We start from the raw sequence: 25,661 nt of genomic DNA, 5'->3' as shown, positions 1-25,661 counted from the left end.
GTGATGAGGGATAGAAGCAGAAGAATGTTCACCTTTAGTGCAGAAGACTGGCTGATAGCCTGCTGCATGGTTTTGAGGAGGCTCAAATATGTACTGGTTGCTACCTTCTTAAAGGATCTTATGTCTGCCTGCACATCTCACCCATAGTTAATACTGAGCAGGATGATAAACACCAGAAAAATCTTGTGAAAGCGGTTTTACAAGTAGAAAATCAGAGACATTTATGATGTAATACTCCCTGCATGTCCCCTCCCCCTTGAGCACAAAGCGTATAACCCCAGCTTCATACAGCAAAAGAGCAGCCTTTTGTGCCCACGTGTCCTGTCCCTGTGCCATAACAAAGCACCTTTTTGCACCAAAAACGTCTCAAGAATTCTTTCTGGACCGTTTGCTCACCACCCCACATCAATAGGAACCCTGACCCAGGAGCATTCTCCAAACCACAGGCATTATTTTGATGCTAAGAATGTGTCTCCCTAATATGCTGCATTCTCTCAGAAGTTTTAAATGCATGTGGGCAACCACTGACTAGCTAGCAGATCATCTGTCCAACTGGAAAACAAAAGAGAATGGAAGTACATAACCAGCCCCAAGAAGATGTGCCAGACATCTTTTGTGAATACTCCACTGAGAGCTCAAGAGCCAATGGTAACTGAGTCACATTATTTTTGATCAAATATTTTTCATCAACCTTCTTGAATGATCAAGAGGATGATCAAAAGTGGGGTAGGAGGACTACTGAAAGAAATTTCTAGGTCCAAGATGGAACCACTCTGCCCAGGGTGCCGCAGCAGCCAACCAAAACTTAAATAACTTCCAGGTCCCTGTAAATGTCCCACTTGGCCAGAAACACAATATACTCAGTCAACCAATCCCCAAATGCCAAGCCAACTCTGGACTCTACACTTACCTTCCTTGTCCCTTATTCTTTATCCTATGAAATCTTCTGCCTTCTACCTCATTTTGTAGTTATCTTGGCCCTTGAGAATGGAGACTGCCCACTTCATAAAGTGTTTGAACCACCTAAATTGCTTTCTTTAATCATTTTTAAAAGTTTGCAAGCCCACCCTGGTCTAGTTATCAAAAATTTTAGGCCCAAATATTTTTGATGTAAAGACATCTAGGCTACACGTGTAAGGTTAGGTCAAAAACCTACCACCAATCACAACTGAAAATCCTGAAGCTGATGTTAGCAGCAATTTATAATTAACACCAAAGGATAGTAGCGGTTCACAACCACAGTCAACTATGACACAGCTGATGATCAAGCACCTTCCCAAGAATTTCAGGAACTCTCAGTACCCGTGGAGGTATCAAAGCTTCAGGAACATTACAATGCTGCCCACACTGTATAGTACCCAGGCTTCCTAGACGACACTAAATCAGTCAACAGCAAATTTTATTAACATGATTTTAATTGCATACAAAATTTGAGAACTCCTTCGTAAACTCATGTGTACTGCTTACCCTCCTTACTAGTATTTGTCATTAGTAGAAATGGAAGTCAACAAGTATCAAGTCACTTACCTGTAACAAGTTTTTTGGTTTCACAACTCGCTAAAAGGTAATCAGTCATGTAACTGCAATCTCTGTACAAAGAATATTTTACTTGATGCGATACCATAGGGGTTGAATTTGTTTGAACCTAATAGTTGTTGTTGTTGTTGTTTTTTAAAGATTTTAAGTAATCTCAACACCCAACATGGGGCTCAAACTCACAGCCTCGAGATCAAGAGTCTGCTGCATGCTACACAGACTAAGCCAGCCAGGCGCCTGAACCTAATAGTTTTACAAATAGAAGAGAATGTGATTTGAGTCTCTTTAAGCATAGTCTACAATGGCAAAAAATCATTCCGTAACATGAATGCCAAAACCTTTAGACTTTCTGTACATTGGGCTTTCTTAACACACACCCTCCTCATCAATAAATCCCTAAAATCAATTGGATTAGAGAACCAGCATTATTGTCAAAACATGGTGCCGCTTCTTGTTGCCATTCTTCTTTCCTCTTTAAGAACACTTGATTTTCTTTGGAAAAATGCCGCTTCTCAGGTCCACACATTCCCATTCCGAGGGTGAGAAGCACTTAACCGTGATTGATCTGTATATTCTATCCCCTCCCCGTAAACAATAGCTGTGCTTTAATCATCAATAATGGAAAGATTCCTGGGGCACCTGGGTGACTCAGTTGGTTGAGCGTCTGAATTCACCTCAGGTCATGGTCTCACGGTCTGTGAGTTCGAGCCCCACTTTGGGCTCTGTGCTGACAGCTCGGGGCCTGGAGCCTACTTTGGATTCTGTGTCTCCCTCTCTCTCTCTGTTCCTCCCCTGCTCACACTCTCTCTCTCAAAAATAAATAAAGATTAAAAAAATAAATAAATAATGGAAAGATTCCTAACTGGATTTTCTGGCTCACTTGTCTTAGGTTTAAAAGGCACTAGAGAGCATGGGTAAGGAATTCACTCCAGTATCCTGATAAATGGCAGAGTACATTAAAGTTGCCGGTTTTCCACATCACATTTGAAAATATGGCAAAGACAATTTTACAGAATGTTTAACTTGTAATTTTTAGGTAAGGGCTTTTTTTTTTTAGGACTCAAATTAGGACTTAATTATTCTACTTAAAAACTCAAGAATCAGATAGACGTTTATTCCTCTACCCCTACCAAAAAGTAAGTTCTATTTAATATCCAACAGTGAGTTTTAAAAACAGTTGTAATTTTAGAGACTCAAAACTGGTTTCCAGGTGAAATTAACATAGGTAAACTTTCAAGGTGACCTATCAAAGTCCCCACTCTGTCTTCCCTTCCTCTTCCAACAGGCTTTAGATAAGAATTTTTCATGGCATCTTTGATTTTCCTACTTTGAGGGGAGTGGGAATCAGTGATTAAAGTTACCACACCCTTCCTGTTTGTAAAATTACTTTTTGCTTATTTTTTAAGGCTGGTGAAATGCATGTGTCAGAATTTTTTAAAACGCTGTCCTATTATTTATAGACTAGTGGCTCATCCCTACATGTATCAGTTTTATAGAGGAACACACAAAGGTAGTAATGAAGTGAGACTCAAACTAGGTAAAATTCTACTGAATGACATATAGTAATTTTTCTATTAAAATTCCTTGTGGTAAAACATTCACAGTAAAAATACATCGAAGCTAATTTTTATTAAAAAATCAAAGCACCAGATGCCCCCCCGCCCCAAATTAAAAAAAAAACAAAGACCAGACAACAACAAAGACTATTGCCTCAGATGTGCTTCACAAAAAGCAAATCTTTGTGAGGAAAGAAATCAGCGGTCTGATTGGCTAGCATTTTTCTCACTCAAGAACATGAACTACCACCATGTGAATTATGACTTACTAAATACACACCCAAGAGGAAAGGGAAATATATGTAAAAAGATATCAATTGTTAATTTACATGAGGTTATAAAATATTTTAAAAACTATGTACATGTTATTTAAAAGGAGGACCTCTGTAAGAAACTAGATGGTTGAACTCATTGTCATGTCCATAATAATACCAATCAGATCACTCAATTTCTCTCATTCATAACAGAAAATAAGCACATCTTCTATTTACATCTAAAAACACTTTGCTCATAGGTAGCAACTTTAGGGATTCACGTTAATTTATGGATCAGGTTTCACCGAAGGAGGAATTCTTCCTTTCAGTGTCTAACTAGTCTGTCCGTGGAACCCAAATTTACAAGTTAAGCACTGTCACAACATAGGAATTTGAAATGCAAATTCATAAATGGAGCAATCAGCTGAACTCACCCTTTTGATTGTGGAGCGAATCTTCCTGAAAGCATTGCTAAATTATACTGCATTTATATTATGGTGTAGGTGTAAAACATGGTGCCTATTCTTTAGCTTGGAAAAGCAAGTGAAACTACCAAGGGAAGAGGACATTTTCCTTTTAGCACATCCAGCATCCTACCCCTCCATCCAGAAAGGACAAGTGAGGCCTGTTAATTCAAAGGGCAAAATAACTGCATTGCCTGATGCTCATGTACAAATGTATTCTATATATGTTAGAATTGCCTTATGCTAAAAAGATCAGATGCTTGATGCATGGGAAAGCTCTTGATGAGCCAGACTTCTGTAAATCCCAGCTCCCACAAGATTTGTTCATTCACAAGCCTTGGCCAAAGGTGTGGTCATGTGATCACATTAGAGGGTCTTGTAGCTAAGACACTGGGCACTGGTTCTAAATTCAGAGGGAAATCACCGGGAGTTTTTGATCAGAGGTAAACACTGTAGTGTTTTAAGTTTAGGTCAAGGCTGCTTGAATCACACTGAACTTTTGGGAGATGGCTCTCTAAATGAGCACAGTTATTTAGGCTCACCTTATACCTTACTTCTATTAGAATTTCAGGACTATTTTGCTGGGATCCACCTGGGCACACAGGCACTTGTTAATTTAAGGTCACAGAACTTTAATCGTAAAGAGCATTACAAAAAGGCTGTTTGGAGAGACAAACACCTAGTTTTAATGTAATTTATATTATGTATGACTACAGGAAAGATGGTTCTTAATTGCCTTTCAATCAGCAAAAAAAATGGTAAAGGTGAATACTGTTTTTAAAAGATTAATATGACTGAATGTAACAGTGCAAGTTTTGGGCACATTAGTAGAAATTCTAGCTCAGATGCTAGAATTTAAGAAATTATATATATTTTTTCCCTTAAGAGCTACTTCTCTTTGTGATCCTCCTCAAAATTTGTCTGTATTGCTCTGTTTTACCTCAGGAAACAAGTATGGAAGAACAAACAGTCAAGAACAGTATTCTAAGTGCCAACAATAAACTTATTTGCAAAACCTCTGGAGTTGCTGTGCTAAAAATGCTGGAGCAAAAAAAAACAACAACAACAACAACAAAAAAAAAACCAAAAAAAAACAAAAAAAAAACAAACAAAAAACCACAGCAAAAAAACAGACAATTAAAAGGTATATGCACTGTTATCAAAATTTGTTCAGCCTTTAGAGAATAAATGTCAAATGCATCTTCACAACAATACAACAACTATTCTGAAACACACATTTGGAGAAGTGATTAAGACTTTGTAAGTGACATATTATGGACAAGACCTATCTTGAGAAGCTAATGTAACTAAATTATTTTCTCATATTTTATCTTTAGCAACACGTGAAAACCCCATGAATTAGCCACAGAATATTTTCAAATTGTCCATTTTAAGAAGTATTGCCTTGTGGCAAAAGCAAGTCCTCTAGGTCCAATCCGTGGGAGATGATACCATTCACAGCCTGAGATTCTTTCAGTTCAGCTATATTTTTATTCTGTCAGCCTAAAGAGAAAGATTTCCTCAATTAATGTTTTATAAAGGTTACTTTGAAAAAATTCATGTGTAAATATTTTGTCAAAGGTTAGAAGAGAAATATTGTGCCATTTGCCAGTCTATCTTAATTTAGTTTCCTTCTTTGATGCTGAACAAGTGAAAGGAATAAGTGGATTATCAGTTCAACTAGTCAGGTCTGGCCCATTAGGAATATGCTTGCTCTCAGAAGATTAGCCTTCTGTATCTCTATCAGGAGAATGAAAATGAAATTCAGAATGAAGTCAGACATAAGATTCAATTTGAGGTTCTGACTTTTTAAAAATAGGAAATATAAGCTTCAGAAAACATTACATTTTCCTTATAGTTCCCTCAAACTGCCCGCTCCTAAATTCCACAACACATTTTATTCCAAATTATAAAGATGAAAACCACCAAACTAATCCCTTTCGGCGGAACTTATATTTAATGCTCAATAGGGTATACGTTGAAAAAGCCTCACATCAAATATGGCGCACACTGCGGTATTTCATGTCCAGGGTAGTTCCACTAACAGCCGTACTGCTAACAACGAGTCTTGTTATAAAAGGATCACCTGCACAGTTAAAAAGCAAACAACAAACTACACAGAGACACATAGCAAACCAAACGCGTACACTTACTTCCTCAGTGGAAGAAGTTATATTTAGAAATGTACGAAAAATGGCTTTGAACACCTGCTATACCAAACACTTCTACAGACAAGAAAAAAAAAACAAAACAAAAATCAAACATTTGTTTTCCTGCTTTTTCTTTAATACAGTTGCCATCTTACATTATATACTGTTAGGTGCCTTCTTAATAGCATCTAATCTACTTTTTCGTTGCACCAGTCAGCATCCTAGGATAGAACTCTTATTACCACTCATGTTCACGGAGTACTGTTCGTAAGTACTAATTCATGGTTGGGCCATAATTAATGGATAGTGGTATTTTCTAAAAATGGATTAACGCACACATCCAAACCACATTAAATTTCCACTTAAGAGTTCATACGTAGTCTATTTCCTTTCTATAGTTGCTATCACTCCAAATTATAGTTTTGAAATCCAAGAAGTGGGAAGAACGTCTTTTTGTTGTTGATGCTTCTTTCTTCTTTCCTTCCTTGCTCCCTCACTTTCATTCCTTTCCTTCTTTTCCTTTCTTTCTTAATAAGATTAAAAGAAATGGTTTATTAGGGAAATCAAAATCTAGTAAACATCAAAAACTTACAGATCAGAGTGGTCACAAACTCATTTTGTAATGATGTTAAAATTACTGACAAAATGTTTTTTAAAAACAAAAACAAAAAAATCTAAAAACCAGCACACGCCAATGGTGTTGCTTTATTTAAGCAACTGGCGTTCCTCTATACTTTTGAGGCGTTTCTTCCGGGGCTGTACAAAGTCATCATCTGAGTCATCACTAAATTTATTATCTTCTGATTCATTCCTGAATTCTAGTTTAGGAAACTTTTTTTCTGGATAAAGGTTCTTTAGAAGTTCTTCAAAATAGCTTTCAAGTTTTATACCAGCATTGGCTACTTCTGAATCAGGCTGTTGGATAAAAATAAAAACATGAATTAAAAACAAACATCAATATTTTAACAGTCAACAGTCAATAAAATAAGTAAATTTCTCACATTTTTGTTTCCTTTTAACTCAAGTTTTGGGAAAGTATTTATGCACCATCAATGATGTAAAGTAAAATAATAGCCTGGGGCTAGACAAAGTCTAGAGAAGGTCAGATAAGAAGTAAATAAAAGGCTTAGACTCATCTGGATTATTCTATAAGGGAGTGGTAACTACTTATTTTCTAAATTGTTTTCAAGTTGTCAGCTATAATTTGCATTTCCACTTACCATATAATAAACCTTGGATAGTAATGTGGATAGTTTTCCTAATTACCTTTCATTCTCTGACAAACTTGAACTTTCAGAAATTTATACTATCATTGGTAGATACTCATCTCTTTTGTTGATGAAGTGTTTGATTTAATATTACTTTCGCATTGCTATTGTTTTTGTTTTTTTCCTCTTACCTCATTGAATTCGGCACAGTTTTGAAAGATCAATCTAAAATCAGCTACAAAATCTTCAGGCTTTGTATACATGGAATAATCTTCTTGTAGTCTCTTCTTGATGGTTGACAAGTCCATTGGATTTTTAATTATTCTATAATAATCAGGCACCTTTCAAAATAAATGAGATGCTGTAATAAAAATAACTAAATTCTACCTGTCCTAAATAAATTCTACAAGCAGGAACCTTTTACAAGCAATAGTACACACACCCACACCCACGCACGCACATATCCCTTCCTGTCTTGTTAAAGTCTACTTAGTACTTGCAATCTGGGTCTGTATAAATCAAAATATGTACAAAGAATTTTGGGGGTCTTTATCTCAAATGAACAGTTTTTTCCCAACAGCTTAGGATATAGGACTAAGCCTCTTGAGAAACAACAGAAATCAGTCCAGAGGGGTGCCTGGCTGGGTCAGTTGGGAGAACATGCAACTCTTGATCTCAGGGTGATGAGTTCGAGCCCCATGTTGGGCGTAGAGATTACTTTAAAAAAATAAAATCTTAAAAAAAAAAAAAATCATTCCAGAGAATAGTAGGTAAGATGTAGGAGACAAGAATATATGAGAAATGAATACAAGTTTTGGACCAGTTTGTGAACATTAAAGTGTATTCAAGATCAAAGCATTCTGTTTGTATTAATAAAACGATAAGATATGCATCAGATATAGGAAACTGACTATACATTCTCATAAATCAAGTTTCAAAAAAAAAAATCACCCTACTGTGTAAAAATGCACAAAATGATATTAATACTTACAGTTAGAGGAACTGGATCTTGAAAAGCCAGGCTCATTTCATGGCAATAAAGAAATAAAAGTAGGCGTTCACACTTCTAAGCAAAAAAATAAAATTAAAAAATGTAATAAAATAATGAAATCACAACTTATTTTTAACAACAATGTCATGGGTTTCAAAATACTAGAATAAAAATTAAAGCCAGATAAATACAGGAAAAACATTGATAGAATTTTCATCTCTTCAGTCATTTACTGAACTATATACTGTTTAATAGTTTGGGGTGTATGTGATATAGGAGAGCCATTCTTACAATTATAGGAACAAGTGTCATGAGCAACCTATTTGAACCTCTTTAAAAATAAGTTTCCACTTAACTCTCCAAATTGTATATTGGATTATTATAATTATTTCACATTTTATTTTATATTATTTACTTATTTTTTTAATACAATTTGTTGTCAAATTGGCTAACATACAGTGTGTACGGTATGTTCTTGGTTTTGGGGGTAGATTCCCATGATTCATTGCTTACATACAACACTGTATATTGGATTATAATTAATAATCAACAAGAAGAGCATATGTATGTAATAGATCCAGAGGTGGAACCCTTCCTATGGTGTGTCCAGTCCCAAGGCTGCCTGTCTGAATGCAGAAGGTCCCATCGGCTAGTTTTCCCTGCGTAGGGGTTTATCCCAGTAAACACAGTGTCGTGCTGGTAGTGTGTGTTTGGGCCCCTTCTTGCACAGTAACTTTCATATTGATTGTTTTACTTAATAATTTAGCAAAGGAACTTCTTTAGCACTAAAGAAGTGTTGATGTAGTAGCTTTTAATGTTAATTACAGTTAACTATATTAGGTGGCTTTGAGTTATAAACCCAGTACCACTGGGTAAAAGAATGGAATTATTTCCAGGAAGAATAAATACGAAAACCCATGTCTGTGGTGCCAATTCTCAACATATTAGGAAGAAAACTTATCTATAGTAAAAATAAAACAAAACAAATTTACTGAAGGTACACTAAATTTAAAACTCTGGACCACATAGAGGATACATGTTTTACCTTGTTCAAGTACAGTCTTTTAAGCTTCTAAAAAATGTATAGACAGTACTGTGATTTTTTTTTTCATTTTAACCAGGTAAAGTCACAGGTTGTATCACTTAAGATTCTTACACTCTTGTGAAAAAAACTAAAGAAAAAAAAGGTCAGCATAAAATTTTGAATATACACTTCTTTGACGAAAGGCACACCTGCATTACAATAATCCATCTAAACAAAAAAACTGTTTAGCTAACAGTCTAGGTTAGAAATGTTTAAAAAAACTTACCCTTTTATCTATTGGTGTTAATTTAACAAGGCCTTCACTTTTCTTCTTCTCTGAGTTGTGACTGGGAGCATCACAATCATATTCAACTTCTGGTTTAGATAAGTCCCGGCAGAAAGTACAAATCCACTCTCCACTGTTGGGGGATAGAGTATTTCTGAATTCCTTTTCTTTTTTTTTAAAGTTTATTTTTATTTATTTTGAGAGAGATATAGAGAGCAAGCAGGGGAAGGACAGAGAGAGAGGGAGAAAATACCAAGCAAGCTTTGTGCTATCAATGCAGAGCCTGATGCAGGGCTTGAACTCAGGAACTATGAGGTCATGACCTGAGCCGAAATCAAGAGTCAGATGCTTAACTGACTGAGCCACCCGGGAGCCCCAGGAATTTCTGAATTCCTAATGCATCATTTCTCCCATCACCATCTCACTTTCCCACATCCTCCATACCATCTATGATGCAGATTTATTTATTTGGCATGAATTTTTATCACTGAGAATTTACTGCATATCTACTATGTACACAGCACCATGCTGAGAGAGCTTAAGAGCAGAAATATAATATAAGGGCCTAAGTGTAAACGTTAGGCAAGGAGGTATGAAACACTTACATGAAAGAAACACTTAAAAAAATAAACACACACATTAATTTATGGCTGATGTGAGGCACAACTGTTATTTTCCCCAAAATGATTCATGGAAAAGAAATGTTCTTGGTACTATTCTTGCAACTTTATTATTTAAAAAATTTTTCTTAAATGTTTACTTTTGAGAGAGAGAGAGAGAGAGAGAGAGAAAGACAATGAGAGAGCAAGCGAGAGCAAAAGAGAGCAAGAGAGAGTGAGTGACCAGGGGAGGAGCAGAGAGAGAGGGAGACACAGACTCTGAAGCAGGCTCCAGGCTCTGAGCTGTCAGCACAGAGCCCAACGAGGGACTCGAACCCACGAACTGTGAGATCATGCATGACCTGAGCCGAAGTGGGACACTTAACCGACTGAGCCACCCAGGCGCCCCCATTCTTTCAACTTTAAATGTGGAATTAAATTTTAAGAAGTACAGCGTTCCAAGAACTAAAGAGATCAACGCAGTGGCCGCTCTTCCCCATCATCATCAGTAGGAGCAGCATCTCAGAGTTGGTTGGAAAAGGTACTTGAGATATTTATAAATGATACAGCTCAATGCTTGGCAAAAACATGCAGTAACTGTGGCCATTGTTATGCGTAAGGATCACCGTTTTCTAGGGTAATCATCTGTAGTAATTCAAAGGACCGGTTTTTTTTCCCTTCTTCTTTACAGAGTAGATTTTTGAGAGAAGCACATGGAATGGGAAGCAGAGTATCAAAGCCCCTATGCTGAAGAATCCATTATGTGTGAAGTGGGTTTTCACTGAAGTTTTTTACAAAGTTACAACGAGCATCAATTATTATTTCTAGTGAAAGAATGTGGGAAAGGGAAGTAAGTACCATCTTACCTTGGAAAATTTGCCAAGGTGGGCACATGACAAGAAAGATGAAACACTTTGGGACACTTCTCACAGCACAGGAGCTCCCCTCCATTCTGACAAACTGCACACCAGTCCTCATTGGGGTCGTCCTCTTTCCTGGTCTCTCCGACATGAACAGGTGACTTCTGGGAGGCATCCGGCCACTCCGACTTTCCATTGGAGGAATTTTCCTGGTGAAGTCCAGGTTGATCTCCTGTGCTATCAGGAGCATCTGACCTTAGCACAGACTCCTCAGAGGTAGAGCTCTGACTACTATTTAAGAGCAGGGAGGTGAGTATGCTCCTTGGATAGTTGGTCTGCAATGGAAAGAAGTTAAGAGTATGTGTTTATTTCTCAAAATTGGCATTCTTCGTTAGCACTGCTGCAATTCGGGACCGTAGACTGCTCTCTCATAGGCACCTGGTTACTTCAAAAGAGTCTGTGAATATGTATGAGAACAGAAGAGGTTTACTCTAATAGAGTCCCCAAAGGTAAAGAGGACCTGAATCTCTACCAAAAACTATCATCCAAATAGAAGATCAGCAGGGATGCCTGAGCAGCTCGGTTGGTTAAGTGTCAGACTCAAGGTTTAGTTCATGAGATCAAGCCCCACATTGGGCTCTGGGCTAACAGTGCAGATCCTGCTTGGGATTTTCTCTCTCCCTCTCTTTCTGCCCCTCCCCTGCACTTTCTCGCTCTCTCAAAATAAATAAATATTAAAAAAAATTATATCCAGACTCAAAATATGTCTACTGTTGGTTTTTCATTCATAGAAAAGTATTGTGCTTTAATTCTTATAATTAATTTCACTTCTGCAAGAGCTATTAATAACTTTAAGATGAATCTAAATTTTATGTTGGGGCCTGGGATGGTAAAATTTTTAATAACAAAATCTATGATTTCCTTTAAACTTTTAATATTTAAAGTAATAAATGCAGATTTAGTTAAAAGCATGATTACATAATCTCATTCCTCAGAGGCAATTATTTTTAAATTATTTAGCTTTTCTTTTGCTATTTATTTTTAAATAATTTGCTTGTATTGTAATTTCTCAGATTTTCAATTTTAAACATATTTTCCGTCTTAAATGTGGGTATGTATATTCTTTATGATGGAAGATTAGATTTTTCCTTCCTGCCTCTCTACCCACTCCTTACACACATACACGCCACTCATGCCACTTTCTTAACGCTTTATGAAGTAAGTATGTATGTATGTATTTATTTGGTACCAGTGTAACTTTATGGCCAACATCTATTCCAATTGGTCAGTATCACGGCTGCACTGGTTAGGTGTCCTGAAAAATCAATTTCTGGTTAAATTCATGTTCAGGTTATATCCTGATTATATCTAGTTTTTAGTTAAATTTGTATAATACAGGTGTTTGTTTATACCACTGTAAGTATAAATATTGTTCATCACATAATGTACTATGACTATACTTCCTTTTTTTGTCTTTTTGTTTTTACTGTGATTCAATTCTTCCTTCCTTCCTTCTTTCCTCTCTCTCCCTCTTCCACCCTTTTCTTTCATCTGCTTACTTTTCTAAATACTGTATCTCTAAGTCATTCTCACAGCCTCCAGTAGGGTTATAAAATGCTTTCCAATACTGCCGAACATTTTTTTTTGCTCTTACATATATCCCTACGGAGTCTCCCATCCTCCCTGCTACAGGATGCACCAGGGGAGCTGTTGTACTGGGAAGTACTCTCTTTGTCTCTCTTCTGGGATCTTATGCCTCCTTTCTTGGTTCATTCCATTTTTGATGAAGCATACTTTCAAGTATCTTCTGGAGAATGAGTACATGAGAATTAAAATTTCTCAAACCTTGCATTTATGTCTAAAAATCTTTATTTAATTTTTATGCATGATTGAGAATTTGCCTGGGTGTAGAGTTCTGGCTATGAAATACTTTTGCTCACAATTTTGGTATTTCTCTTTTGTTTCAGATTCAAACATCCATTTTGAGGACTCGCTGCCATTATGTCTGATCCTTTGCATAAGGTGTTTTTTCCATCTAGAAGCTTTTAAAATCCTGGTATCCTGAAATTGATGATAATATAATTTGAGTCCTGGTTTCATTTAATGTTCTGTTATTTCGGTCCTTTCAATTCAGATGTGCGTGCTTTTCAGTTACAGTAAATTTCCTTGTATTATTATTTTTTTTGCCAATTACCTTCCATGTGTTTTACTCAAATGCCCAACTTCCTTGTTTTACTCAAATGCCCAACCCCAAATGCCCCTGATTTTTTGAACTCTTCTCCCCATTTTCCATCCATCTTTTTCTTTTAATTTACTGAGAGAGGTCCTCAAACTTTTCAACCTTTAAGTTGACTATTTCCCTGTTTTTAAACATAACATTTTTTTAAAGTTGATTTATTTATTTTGAGAGCATGAGTGGGGGAGGGGCAGAGACAGAGAATCCCAACCAATCTCCAGGCTCAGCACAGAGCCCAACATGGGGCTCAATCCCACGAACCATGAGACTGTGAGTGACGCTTAAGTGACTGAACTACCCAGGTGCCCCTCAACATAACATTTTTAACCTCCTATCTGCTAGTTACAAGTTTCTTTCATCCTATCCGCCAAATTGATATAATTACATTTTGAGGCCTAGATTCTTCATCGGATTCTTGTTTCACTATGACCACAGGAAAATCATAATTTTCAGGCGGTCCACTGTTTTCCTGTTTTATTCGGATTGGCTCCAACATGACCACCGGGACTTTGTGTGTGGAATCAGCTCCTGCTGGTTTGCTGGAAGAGCCAGAGCTGTAAGAGAGAGAGAGAGAAAAAACAAAAACATCAAAGAATGCTACCTTAAGTGTCTCAAAACAAAGCATAACGATAGCTTTTAGAAGTAATTCTGTATAACTTCACAGCAATGGTCACCATGTTCCATTATCACAATCCATGATAAATGACAGTGAGATGCAACCACTGCCTGCACACAGATGCCTGCACACAGATGCCTGCACACAGATGCCTGTATAAAAAACCTTTTACATATTAACCTATGTCATTAGTCACACTATACTTCTGGAAAGATATTTGAAAAGATTTAAATAGAACCCGAATCATAAGAAAACAGACTTGAATACTCTGAGGCTCTCCAATTGGGCAGTCAGATTTTAATATCTCAGAACTATCTTTCCCATTTCCTTCTCTAGTCAGTGACAAAGAGCACTCTGGGCCCACATTAACGATTTACTGTCACAAAGTATGAAGACAATTAACTAGAGATATAAACTGTTGGTGTTTGGCTATTTTAAAAAATATACTGGGACAAAAACCCTTTACGGATACCCACAATGTTCTCATGGGATTAAAGGCAACATTTTTCTCTTGAGAGAATGTATCTTCCATATGATTAGCAAATAAGAACTGGGTTCACTAGGAGAAATCTGTAAGCATAAATAGATGAGCAAAGCAGTAAGCTGGGAGAGAATTTCAACAACTATGAATTTATTTATTTTAAAGCAGACCTAATGTTTGGGCATTAAAAAAGTCAGAGAACATTGAAGTTAGTATAAAGTTATTGTTTCTTTTCCCCCTAAGTTTGTGTTTGTACATATCCTATATAGTGCAATCTGTTATACCTACTTCGTTGCTATTAGGCTCAAGACAAACATATCATCCCCCCCAATTTTTGTATCTCTAAAGACACAATTATACTTTATTTACTTAACCCATTAATTAGTTTGTTAAATTATAACAATCATTGAAATTTTGATTTAAAAGTTAAAAATAAAGGAAGTAGTTCAAGATGTATTGAGTACCAAGAGCATGTTGAGCCCTGGCAAGAGAAATCTAATCAGAGATTTTATACACTAGAGGATAAGGTTAAGTCAATTTACCTTCCTCGGCTCCCAACACTGGAGGCACTAGGTGAACGTATTGGTGGGTGAACACTAGTCATAGTAACAGGTCCTGGAGAAGAGGAAATCATTCACGTTCATAACATGAGTTAATGATTATGTGTGTCATTTCCTACTGAATATGCTCACTTAGCACTGGAACAAAATGGAATTATATAAAACAATAACCAGTTGTTGGACTCCCAGCCAAGTCTAACCCTAGGTTAGACTAGCGGAATTAAACCTCAGTACTCCTGGCATTTTGGGCCAGATAATTCTTTGTTGTGGGGGATCTCCGTGCACTGTGGATATTTAGCAGTATCTCTGGCCTCTACTAGTTATTAGATGCCAGTAGTATCTCTCCACATTTCCCACCCAGGGGTGTGACGATCAAAAATGTCTCCAGGGCCGCCTGGGTGGCTCAGGTGGTTAAGCATCTGACTTTGGCTCAGGTCATGATCTCATGGTTCATGAGTTGGAGCCCCACCTAGGATTTTCTACTGTCAGCACGGAGCCCACTTTGGATCCTCTGTCCCCCTCTCTGCCGCTCCTCCGCTTGTTCTCTCTCTCTCCCCCTCTCTCTCAAAAACAAAAAACAAAAAACAAAACCAAACAAAACAAACCTTAAAAAAAAAAAAGTTTCCAAACAGAGTCAAATGTAAAGCAGGGCAAAATCTCAGTGAGGACACTAGTACTAGTGAAAGCTACAGACGACAATGAAAAGCAGTAGGTGCTGATGTAAAAGCAGTCCAAGACAGAAAGCCACACAGAGACCAATCAATGGAGACACCGAAACAACTATTCTACTAGGCAACGCATTAAGATACTTTGTCCAATGCCTAGCACACAGTCAGTTATGCGTAAATGTTAGTCTTAGTAATATTGTCAAAATGGTATCCAGAAATGTTCTGTCAAGTTATACTCCCGCCAGCTATGTACCAGAGAACTTCTCTTATCACATTCTTATCAATGAATATTTTCACTACTTAAGTCTTTGCTAATTTAACAGTTAGAAATTATATCTTATTTTGATATTTATAATGACTACTAGTGACATTGAAACCCCCAAGTTACTGGCTATTTGTATTTCCTCTTTAGGGAATTATCTAGTCAAGTCCTTTGGCAATTCTGAGTATTTTCCTTAATCATTTATACAAACTTGTTATATAATTTAACAGTTTCTATGCCATATTTGTCAACAGTGTTCTTCCATTTTGTCTGTATGTGTTTTAAATAAGCATCTCCTTTTATATTGTGTAACTGTCTTATGTTTGTGTGACTGATGAACCTTCAGAAATTCTCCTCTCTCCATATTTTGTTCTAAGGCACCTATTTTGCCAACATCTGTGAGTAGTATTAGGTGAACAGGATTAGGGAGAGTGCTTCTCTCTTAAAGGAAATGAGTAGGTATGTTAAAAATTCTTAAACATCAATTACACACACACACACACACACACACACACACACACACACACACACACACACAAAACCCACCAAAGAAGAGACTGACACTGATAAATTTTGACCCTAGGCAACTTACATCCAAAAATATACCATATCACAGGAAAACTTATCAAAAACAGTAAGTATAATACTAATTTCCTCCTAGGAATGCTCTAATGCCTACAAGTTTTGTTGAAATTAAAAAGGTACAGAGGTTTAAACTTTGCTTCCCACCTTGAAAGTAGACTAAATTTAAACAGTGCCCAAAACTCAGACTCATTTTAATCATCCAAGAAAAGGGTGGAGGGCAGAGGTGAGGGATGAGGGTAATTACGAGTAAAAAAAAAAAAAAAAAAAAAAAAAAAAATGGGAAAACACCCCAAAGTCAAAGGAAGCTCACTTTACCTGCAAGGCCTGGAGATGGCACGGATGAGTTTGGTGACTGCACGGTTCTGTTTGAGGGTGGTCTTGGCTGGCCATGATCTATACTGGTATCTTTCCTCACAATATTGTCCAGCATAATAGTACTTGAACAGTCAATCTTATAAGAAACGAAATTATTTCACAACATCCCGACTTTGCAAGTTAAAAGCTACTTTAAATTTAAAAGAAAACTTTAATAGTTTAATTACTATCAAGTAATGAAGTATATAAATATCATATTTAAGAAGTTCTGATGTATATTTTCCCTATAAACAATCTTGAAAAAAGCTTTTATTCATCTTAATGGTCCATCTTAGTAAATATACTGAAGACATACTATTTCAGAAGTTATGAGGAAGGAGAAAGGAGTATCATGTATCATTCACACCCTTAAAAACTCAAACAAAAAAATATATAACTTATTTAAAAATAACAAAAAGTAACCCCCCCCCCCCAAAAATAGCGCAGTTTTACATTTTTGCAAGTTTCTTTAGTGTCTGGCTTAATTAATAGCCAAAAGGATTCTTTTATGTGCGTAAGAACATAAGCACATTGTGATGTGTGGTTCTGGTTGAAGAATATGAAGAAAATCTGGCCTTACACAGGAAGGACCTTGTGTAGTATCCTCTGAAAGGGTGGTCACTGATTCACACTGCTGAGAACTCGTCTCTGGTATGCACTACGTAGATGAAATAAGCCCACACATAGCATATTTCTAGAACACTAATCTCACCTAAGTACATTACTATTATTTCGTAGGGGAAAATGGGTCCTTTAAAGATTCTTGCTTTAATGTAACAGGTATACAGGTAACACTTCTTTTCCAACTGATCACTCAGCTAAAATAATGCTACACTTCTACTAAATAAGACTTTAATTCTTTATTTTATTTTTAATGTAATTTATTGTCAAGTTGGCTTATATACAACACCCAGTGCTCATCCCAACAAGTGCTCTCCTCAATGCCCATCACCCATTTTCCCTCCCATGCCGTAACCCCTGTCCACCCTCAGTTTGTTCTCTGTATTTAAGAGTCTCTTGTGGTTTGCCTCCATCCCCCTCTGTTTCTATTTTCTCCCTCCCTTCTCCCATGGTCTTCTGTTAAGTGCCAAGTAGTATTCCATGGTATATATAAACCACATCTTCTTTATGGAAAGACTTTAATTCTTTAGATGCAAATACTTTTCATGCTTAAATAGACCATTTATTTCTCAAAAATGTCTTTGTGATTAAAATCAAGTTCAATTCTCTAACATAGTTCCAGCCTTTCTGAACTAGGATTCTACAGGAGACTTAATTCCTACTGTCCTAGGGCATAGATTGTTTATGATGAAATCTACTTTTCCTTCTCCATCTAGAATGGTGCTACTTATGAACCATCTTTGGGGGGACTGAGAAAACGGTCACTCAAATCAGCTTCTTTATTCTATGGTTCAGCTGAAGAATTTCAGTTGAGCAAGGCTGGTAGACAAAGGTTCACCTGTATCTGAGGACTGCAGAGAAAAGGCCAGAAGGACGATTTGTGCTTTCTGTGGGTCCTCTTCAGGGGAGGGGGAAAGTACACAGGGTCATTTATGTTTAATAATCTTTTGGCAATACCTTGGCCAATACTTTTCAGAGTGTGAAATGTACTGGAATGTGAGTGGATCTATTGAATCTTAACGTAAGGAAAGTTATTTACACTGTGAGTTAATCCTAAAAGCTAAAGTACAATTATAGGAATGAGACAAAATTAGTTTTCCCATATATTACCTATGAATGAAAAATACATGTCCTTTACCCATTTAAAGTATATGCAATTATTTAAAAAATGAAATAACTCTGGTAAGGTTAATGATGCAACTAAATAATTGATCTCAGTAACCTGAAAAACCAACTAAATAATGAAAATAAAAAATTTATTTTACCATCTGATCAGATGTTTCTTTAAAGTTTTAATGTTTGTGTCACAATTCTATAACCTTGTAGGATAAGGAAAGGTAAAACAAGTATCAACTTAGATGGAGATCTATCTATAGGATGTTTTATTTTCTGCCTTTGGGAAAGATTTTTTAGAAAGTCATATTGGTAAAGTTAGTGAGTAAATGTATTTAATTTAAATATAAAATAAACCAGAGCTAATCTTGCACTGGCCAGTATAATCTGGGAGAAAATGTTTTCATTTCCATTGTTAAACTTGTCTCCATCTCTTCTGATGTTTTAAATCCCAGCCTCCCCAGCCCACCATATCCTTATTCTAATACAGCACATTCCAACATTCACCTTTCCAGTACCTCTTTCCCAGGTCCTTACTTCCCAGCTTTCCCAGCTTAGATTCCAGAGTCCATCACTATAATCATTAATTTATAACATGTTTAACATCAGTGCCATGAAAGATGTCCTCTATATACGTTTAAGGGCTTATCTTTTTATTTTTCCTGCTGTTTTATTTCTAAAGAAGAAAAATAATTTCTAACACCCAACACACAACCTATCATCTGACTAACTCAAGCCTTTTACCAGGTAAATTCACTTGAAATTTTCGAAACATTCTTAGTATAAATGTTATGTATACTTACATCTGGAAGAGAAGGAAGATTATAAGAGCCTCCCACTGGTGAGCTCAAATCAATCATAGGTGAGCCGAAAGCCTTTGCATCATATCCTGCTGCACTCGTAATGGTAGGACTAGAAGGAGTAGAGGATGTGCTGCTGGCGGTTGATGGGGCAGCCTGCCCACTGCTGATCTGCCACTATAGTAGCAACAAAGGAGGAAGGGGGTCTATTAGCAGGCCAAAGCATAACATGTCCTACTAATCTCTGTTCCTTTGTTACGAAACAAAGTAGAAGACACATTGTGCTATCTGAATTCAACTATAATTTGAATGGAAAGCAAGGAGGGACAGGTATGTATAATTTTCATTAATCCTGTCCAAAAATAAAAAATAAAAAGCAGATTATATATATATATATATATATATATATATATATATAAATAAAATATATATTTAACCAGAAAACAGTTGGCATGTATCAGAAAACCACAACATCCTATCCTGAAAAGCTAACACATAGGGGGTGGGCGGGAACATAAGCACATAGCAACTTCAAGGTAAAGATGGAGGGCTAAAAAGATGCATTTTCTTCTGTCCCCACCTGAGACACTTGAAACTAAATAACAGTTTGCACATATTGCAGAACCCCTAAGAGCTTGGAAATTAAAAGCATGAGAGGTAAAGCTGGGGCTGAAAACAGGATGATCTGCTGAGAGTTTGTTAAAGAAGCACCGAGGCTCATGTTCCTTTCCCACTTTACTGTAGTTACCCCAAGATAATACAGACTTCCTCCATTTCCACAGATGAAGGCTGGAAGTTTATTGTCTAAAATAGAGAAAACTGTGTCTTTGGATTGAAGGGCACCAGGTTCATCTGAAGGCAGAGACGTACTTCCCTGAAAATGAAGATTATGAAGCCACACTGACACTGAATGCTGAGCTTCCCTCCCCCACCCCCAACTCTGCCACTGGCCCCCACCAATCTGCTTACCCAAGCTGGCTTCAAGGTGCAGCCAGGCCCTGAATTTTAGGCAGACGACAGAAAGACGCTTTGGGAACTGGACCAGTCTAAGAAGTACAACTTAAAGATTGTGACACTAAGAATTCTCCCAATAAATCTACCTCGTAGCCTTAAAACTAGAGTGAAACCTCAAACATCAAACATTAGCTCTAGACCCAGGCTTGCAGGATTTTTTTTTAACACTCATTTCTTATATACGAAGAGGTAATTAAACATAAACAACTGAGGGAACTCTTATCATTTATGTTAAAGGCTGAGATAAACACACTAAGATAATAGCAGAATACTAGGAATGAGAAGAGATGAACCATGCTGCTCTCCACAATTTACTTCAAACCCTATGAAAAAATAAGACTTGACTGATATATGGAAGAATAAATGGCTATATGATTAGTAAGTGAGAAGCCAAATAGAACAATTAGTCCTTGACACAACTCTTTTAGCTGTTGTGTTTGAAAATTTTTGTAATAAAATATGGGGGAAAAGGAAAGCAACTAAGAGGTATCTCAGGACTATACAAGGGGTAAAAAATCCCCAAATACAACAATATACAGAGTGATAGTGTGACAGGCATTCCAATTTTGAAAAATCTAATTTGTATTCCTCACCGAAAACACTGTATAAAGAAACCTGTGAAAGTCATCTTTACCACCTACCTACTCCTCATGTCCATCCATCTCTTCCTGTGCCCTCTGCCAACTTCCCTCCTCCAGAATAATCATAGTTATGGACGATGTATATCTTTCCAAGGTTTATTTTTTTAAAAAACCCCTCCCCACCCCCCACCCCCCACACAACCAGAAAAATGAGATAATACCCTACAAAAATTCTATAATGTTTTTTTCCATATAACATCATCTATAGATTGCTGCATTTTCTCAATTGCTGAACATATTCCCCTATGCAAGTGTACTATAATTTGTTAATTTAATCCGTTGATTACATTTATTATCTATATTATCTCCTAGTTTATTCATTTATTCATTCATGTTTAGATTTTTGACCAGGAAACATTTTAAATATATATATTTTTAATGTTTATTTTTGAGACAGAGACAGAGTGTGAGCGGGGTAGGGGCAGAGAGAGAGAGACAAACACAGAATCTGAAGCAGGCTCCAGGCTCTGAGCTGTCAGTACAGAGCCCTACGTGGGGCTCGAACTCACAGCCAGGAGATCATGCCCTGAGGCGATGTCAGAAGCTCAACCTATTGAGCCACCCAGTCGCCTGGGACCAGGAAACATTTTTTTTCCCCCAATATATGAAATTTATTGTCAAATTGGTTTCCAAACAACACCCAGTGCTCATCCTAAAAGGTGCCCTCCTCAATACCCATCTCCCACCCCCCATCAACCCTCAGTTTGTTCTCAGTGTTTAAGTCTCTTATGCTTTGGCTCTCTCCCTCTCTAACCTCTTTTTTTTTTTTTCCTTCCCCTCCCCCATGGGCTTCTGTTAAGTTTCTCAGGATCCACATAAGAGTGAAAACATATGGTATCTGTCTTTCTCTGTATGGCTTATTTCACATAGCGTAACACTCTCCAGTTCCATCCACGTTGCTACAAAGAGCCATATTTCATTCTTTCTCATTGCCACATAGTATTCCATTGTGTATAGACACCACATCTTCTTTATCCATTCGTCACATGATGGACATTTAGGCTCTTTCCATAATTTGGCTATTGTTGAGAGTGGTGCTATCAACATTGGGGTACAAGGGCCCCTATGCATCAGTACTCCTGTATCCCTTGGGTAAATTCCTAGCAGTGCTATTGCTGGGTCATAGGGTAGGTCTATTTTTAATTTTTTGAGGAACCTCCACACTGTTTTCCAGAGTGGCTGCACCAGTTTGCATTCCCACCAGCAGTGCAAGAGGGTTCCTGTTTCTCCACATCCTCTCCAGCATCTATAGTCTCCTGATTTGTTCATTTTGGCCACTCTGACTGGTGTGAGATCTGAGTGTGGTTTCGATTTGTATTTCCCTGATGAGGAGCGACGCTGAGCATCTTTTCATGTGCCTGTTGGCCATCCGGATGTCTTCTTTAGAGAAGTGTCTATTCATGTTTTCTGCCCATTTCTTCACTGGATTATTTGTTTTTCGGGTGTGGAGTTTAGTGAGTTCTTTATAGATTTTGGATACTAGCCCTTTGTATGATATGTCATTTGCAAATACCTTTTCCCATTCTGTTGGTTGCCTTTTGGTTTTGGTGATTGTTTCCTTTGCTGTGCAGAAGCTTTTTATCTTCACAAGGTCCCAGGAGTTCATTTTTGCTTTTAATTCCCTTGCCTTTGGGGATGTGTCAAGTAAGAATTACTACGGCTGAGGTCAGAGAGGTCTTTTCCTGCTTTCTCCTCTAGGGTTTTGATGGTTTCCTGTCTCACATTCAGGTCCTTTATCCATTTTGAGTTTATTTTTGTGAATGGTGTGAGAAAGTGGTCTAGTTTCAACCTTCTGCATGTTGCTGTCCAGTTCTCCCAGCACCATTTGTTAAAGAGGCTTTTTTCCATTGGATGTTCTTTCCTGCTTTGTCAAAGATTAGTTGGCCATACGTTTGTGGGTCTAGTTCTGGGGTTTCTATTCTATTCCATTGGTCTATGTGTCTGTTTTTGTGCCAATACCATGCTGTCTTGATGATTACAACTTTGTAGTAGAGGCTAAAGTCTGGGATTGTGATGCCTCCTGCTTTGATCTTCTTCAAAATTACTTTGGCTATTCGGGGCCTTTTGTGGTTCCATATGCATTTTAGGATTGCTTGTTCTAGCTTCGAGAAGAATGCTGGTGAAATTTTGATTTATATTGCATTGAATATGTAGATAGCTTTGGGTAGTATTGACATTTTGACAATATTTATTCTTCAAATCCATGAGAACGGAATGTTTTTCCATTTCGTTATATCTTCTTCATTTTCCTTCATAAGCTTTCTATAGTTTTCAGCATACAGATCTTTTACATCTTTGGCTAGGTTTATTCCTAGGTATTTTATGCTTCTTAGTGGAATTGTGAAGGGGATCAGTTTCCTTATTTGTCTTTCTGTTGCTTCATTATTAGTGTATAAGAATGCAACTGATTTCTGTACATTGATTTTGTATCCTGAGACTTTGCTGAATTCCTGTATCAGTTCTAGCAGACATTTGGTGGAGTCTATCGGATTTTCCATGTATAATATCATGCCATCTGCAAAAAGGGAAAGCTTGACTTCATCTTTGCCAATTTTGATGCCTTTGATTTCCTTTTGTTGTCTGATTGCTAATGCTAGAACTTCCAACACTATGTTAAACAACAGCAGTGAGAGTGGACATCCCTGTCGTGTTCCTGATCTTAGGGAAAAAGCTCTCAGTTTTTCCCCATTGAGGATGATGTTAGCTGTGGGCTTTTCATAAATGGCTTTTATGATGTTTAAGTATGTTCCTTCTATCCCGACTTTCTCGAGGGTTTTTATTAAGAAAGGTTGCTGAATTTTGTCAAATGCTTTTTCTGCATCGATTGACAGGATCATATGGTTCTTTTCTTTTATTAATGTGATGTATCACGTTGATTGATTTGCGAATGTTGAACCAGCCCTGCAGCCCAGGAATGAATCCCACTTGATCATGGTGAATAATTCTTTTTATATGCTGTTGAATTCGATTTGCTAGTATCTTATTGAGAATTTTTGCATCCATATTCATCAGGGATATTGGCCTGTAGTTCTCTTTTTTTACTGGGTCTCTGTCTGGTTTAGGAATCAAAGTAACACTGGCTTCATAGAATGAGTCTGGAAGTTTCCCTTCCCTTTCTATTTCTTGGAATATCTTGAGAAGGATAGGTATTATCTCTGCTTTAAACGTCTGGTAGAACTCCCCTGGGAAGCCATCTGGTCCTGGACTCTTATTTGTTGGGAGATTTTTGATAACTGATTCAATTTCCTCGCTGCTTATGGGTCTGTTCAAGTTTTCTATTTCCTCCTGATTGAGTTTTGGAAGTGTGTGGGTGTTTAGGAATTTGTCCATATCTTCCAATTTTTCCAGTTTGTTGGCATATAATTTATCATAGTATTCCCTGATAATTGCCTGTATTTCTGAAGGACTGGTTGTAGTAATTCCATTTTCATTCATGATTTTATCTATTTGGGTCATCTCTCTTTTGTTTTTAAGAAGCCTGGCTAGGGGTTTATCAATTTTGTTTATTTCTTCAAAAAACCAACTCTTGGTTTCATTGATCTGCTCTACAGTATTTTTAGATTCAATATTGTTTATTTCTGCTCTGATCTTTATTATTTCTCTTCTTCTGCTGGATTTAGGCTGTGTTATTATACAAAGATATGAGTTTAGAGTCATTGTCATGTCTGTAGGTTTCATGCTTGTAGCGGTGTCTCTGGTACTTTGTCTCACAGGATCCCCCTTAGGATCTCTTGTAGGCCCGGTTTAGTGGTGACGAATTCCTTCAGTTTTTGTTTGTTTGGGAAGACCTTTATCTCTCCTTCTATTCTAAATGACAGATTTGATGGATAAAAGATTCTCGGCTGCCTATTTTTTCTGTTCATCACATTGAAGATTTCCTGCCATTCCTTTCTGGCCTGCCAAGTTTCAGTAGAGAGATCCGTCACTAGTCTTATCCGTCTCCCTTTATATGTTAGAGCACATTTATCCCTAGCTGCTTTCAGAATTTTCTCTTTATCCTTGTATTTTGCCAGTTTCACTATGATACGTTGTGCAGAAGATCGATTCAAGTTACGTCTGAAGGGAGTCCTCTGTGTCTCTTGGATTTCAATGCCTTTTTCCTTCCCCAGATCAGGGAAGTTCTCAGCTATTATTTCTTCAAGTACACCTTCAGCACCTTTCCCTCTCTCTTCCTCCTCTGGAATACCAATTATGCATATATTATTTCTCTTTAGTGCATCACTTAGTTCTCTAATTTTCCCCTCATACTCCTGGATTTTATCTTTTTCTCAGCTTCTTCTTTTTCCATAATTTTATATCCTAGTTCACCTATTCTCTCCTCTGCGTCTTCAATCCGAGCTGTGGTCATCTCCATTTTATTTTGCAGCTCATTTATAGCATTTTTAGCTCCTCCTGGCTGTTCCTTAGTCCTTTGATCTCTGTAGCAATAGAGTCTCTGCTGTCCTCTATACGGTTTTCAAGCCCAGCGATTAATTTTATGACTATTACTCTAAATTCACTTTCTGTTATACTGTTTAAATCGTTTTTGATCAGTTCGTTAGCTGTTGCTATTTCCTGGAGATTCTTTTGAGGGGATTCTTCCATTTTGTCATTTTGGATAGTCCCTGGAGTGGTGCGGAACTGCGGGGCACTTCCCCTGTGCTGTCTTGAATAACTTGCGTTGGTGAGTGGGGCCACAGTCAGACCTGATGTCTGCCCCCCGCCCACCGCTGGGGCCACAGTCAGACTGGTGTGTGCCTTCTCTTCCCCTCTCCTAGGGGCAGGATTCACTGTGAGGTGGCG

At 37.3% G+C, this 25,661-nt stretch overlaps 1 protein-coding gene across 2 annotated transcripts in view; it reads right to left on the bottom strand.

Moving 5' to 3' along the window:
• Positions 1-6,645: 6,645 nt before the first annotated feature.
• Positions 6,646-25,661, bottom strand: part of TRIM24 (tripartite motif containing 24) — a 122,761-nt gene continuing 103,745 nt past the window's right edge. For both annotated transcript variants that reach the window (XM_047849202.1, XM_047849200.1), the window contains exons 11-19: positions 19,228-19,401; positions 16,652-16,787; positions 14,804-14,876; positions 13,550-13,718; positions 10,935-11,263; positions 9,470-9,602; positions 8,160-8,234; positions 7,360-7,509; positions 6,646-6,875 (exon numbers count right to left, since the gene is read on the bottom strand). In XM_047849202.1, the coding sequence (XP_047705158.1) occupies positions 6,666-6,875; positions 7,360-7,509; positions 8,160-8,234; positions 9,470-9,602; positions 10,935-11,263; positions 13,550-13,718; positions 14,804-14,876; positions 16,652-16,787; positions 19,228-19,401 (1,449 nt within the window). In that variant the 3' untranslated portion in view covers positions 6,646-6,665. The remainder of the gene's footprint in view (positions 6,876-7,359; positions 7,510-8,159; positions 8,235-9,469; positions 9,603-10,934; positions 11,264-13,549; positions 13,719-14,803; positions 14,877-16,651; positions 16,788-19,227; positions 19,402-25,661) is intronic.

The sequence above is a fragment of the Prionailurus viverrinus genome, chromosome A2, assembly GCF_022837055.1.
Source record: "Prionailurus viverrinus isolate Anna chromosome A2, UM_Priviv_1.0, whole genome shotgun sequence".
NCBI lineage: Eukaryota > Metazoa > Chordata > Mammalia > Carnivora > Felidae > Prionailurus > Prionailurus viverrinus.
This window is presented reverse-complemented; position numbering and strand designations above follow the sequence as displayed.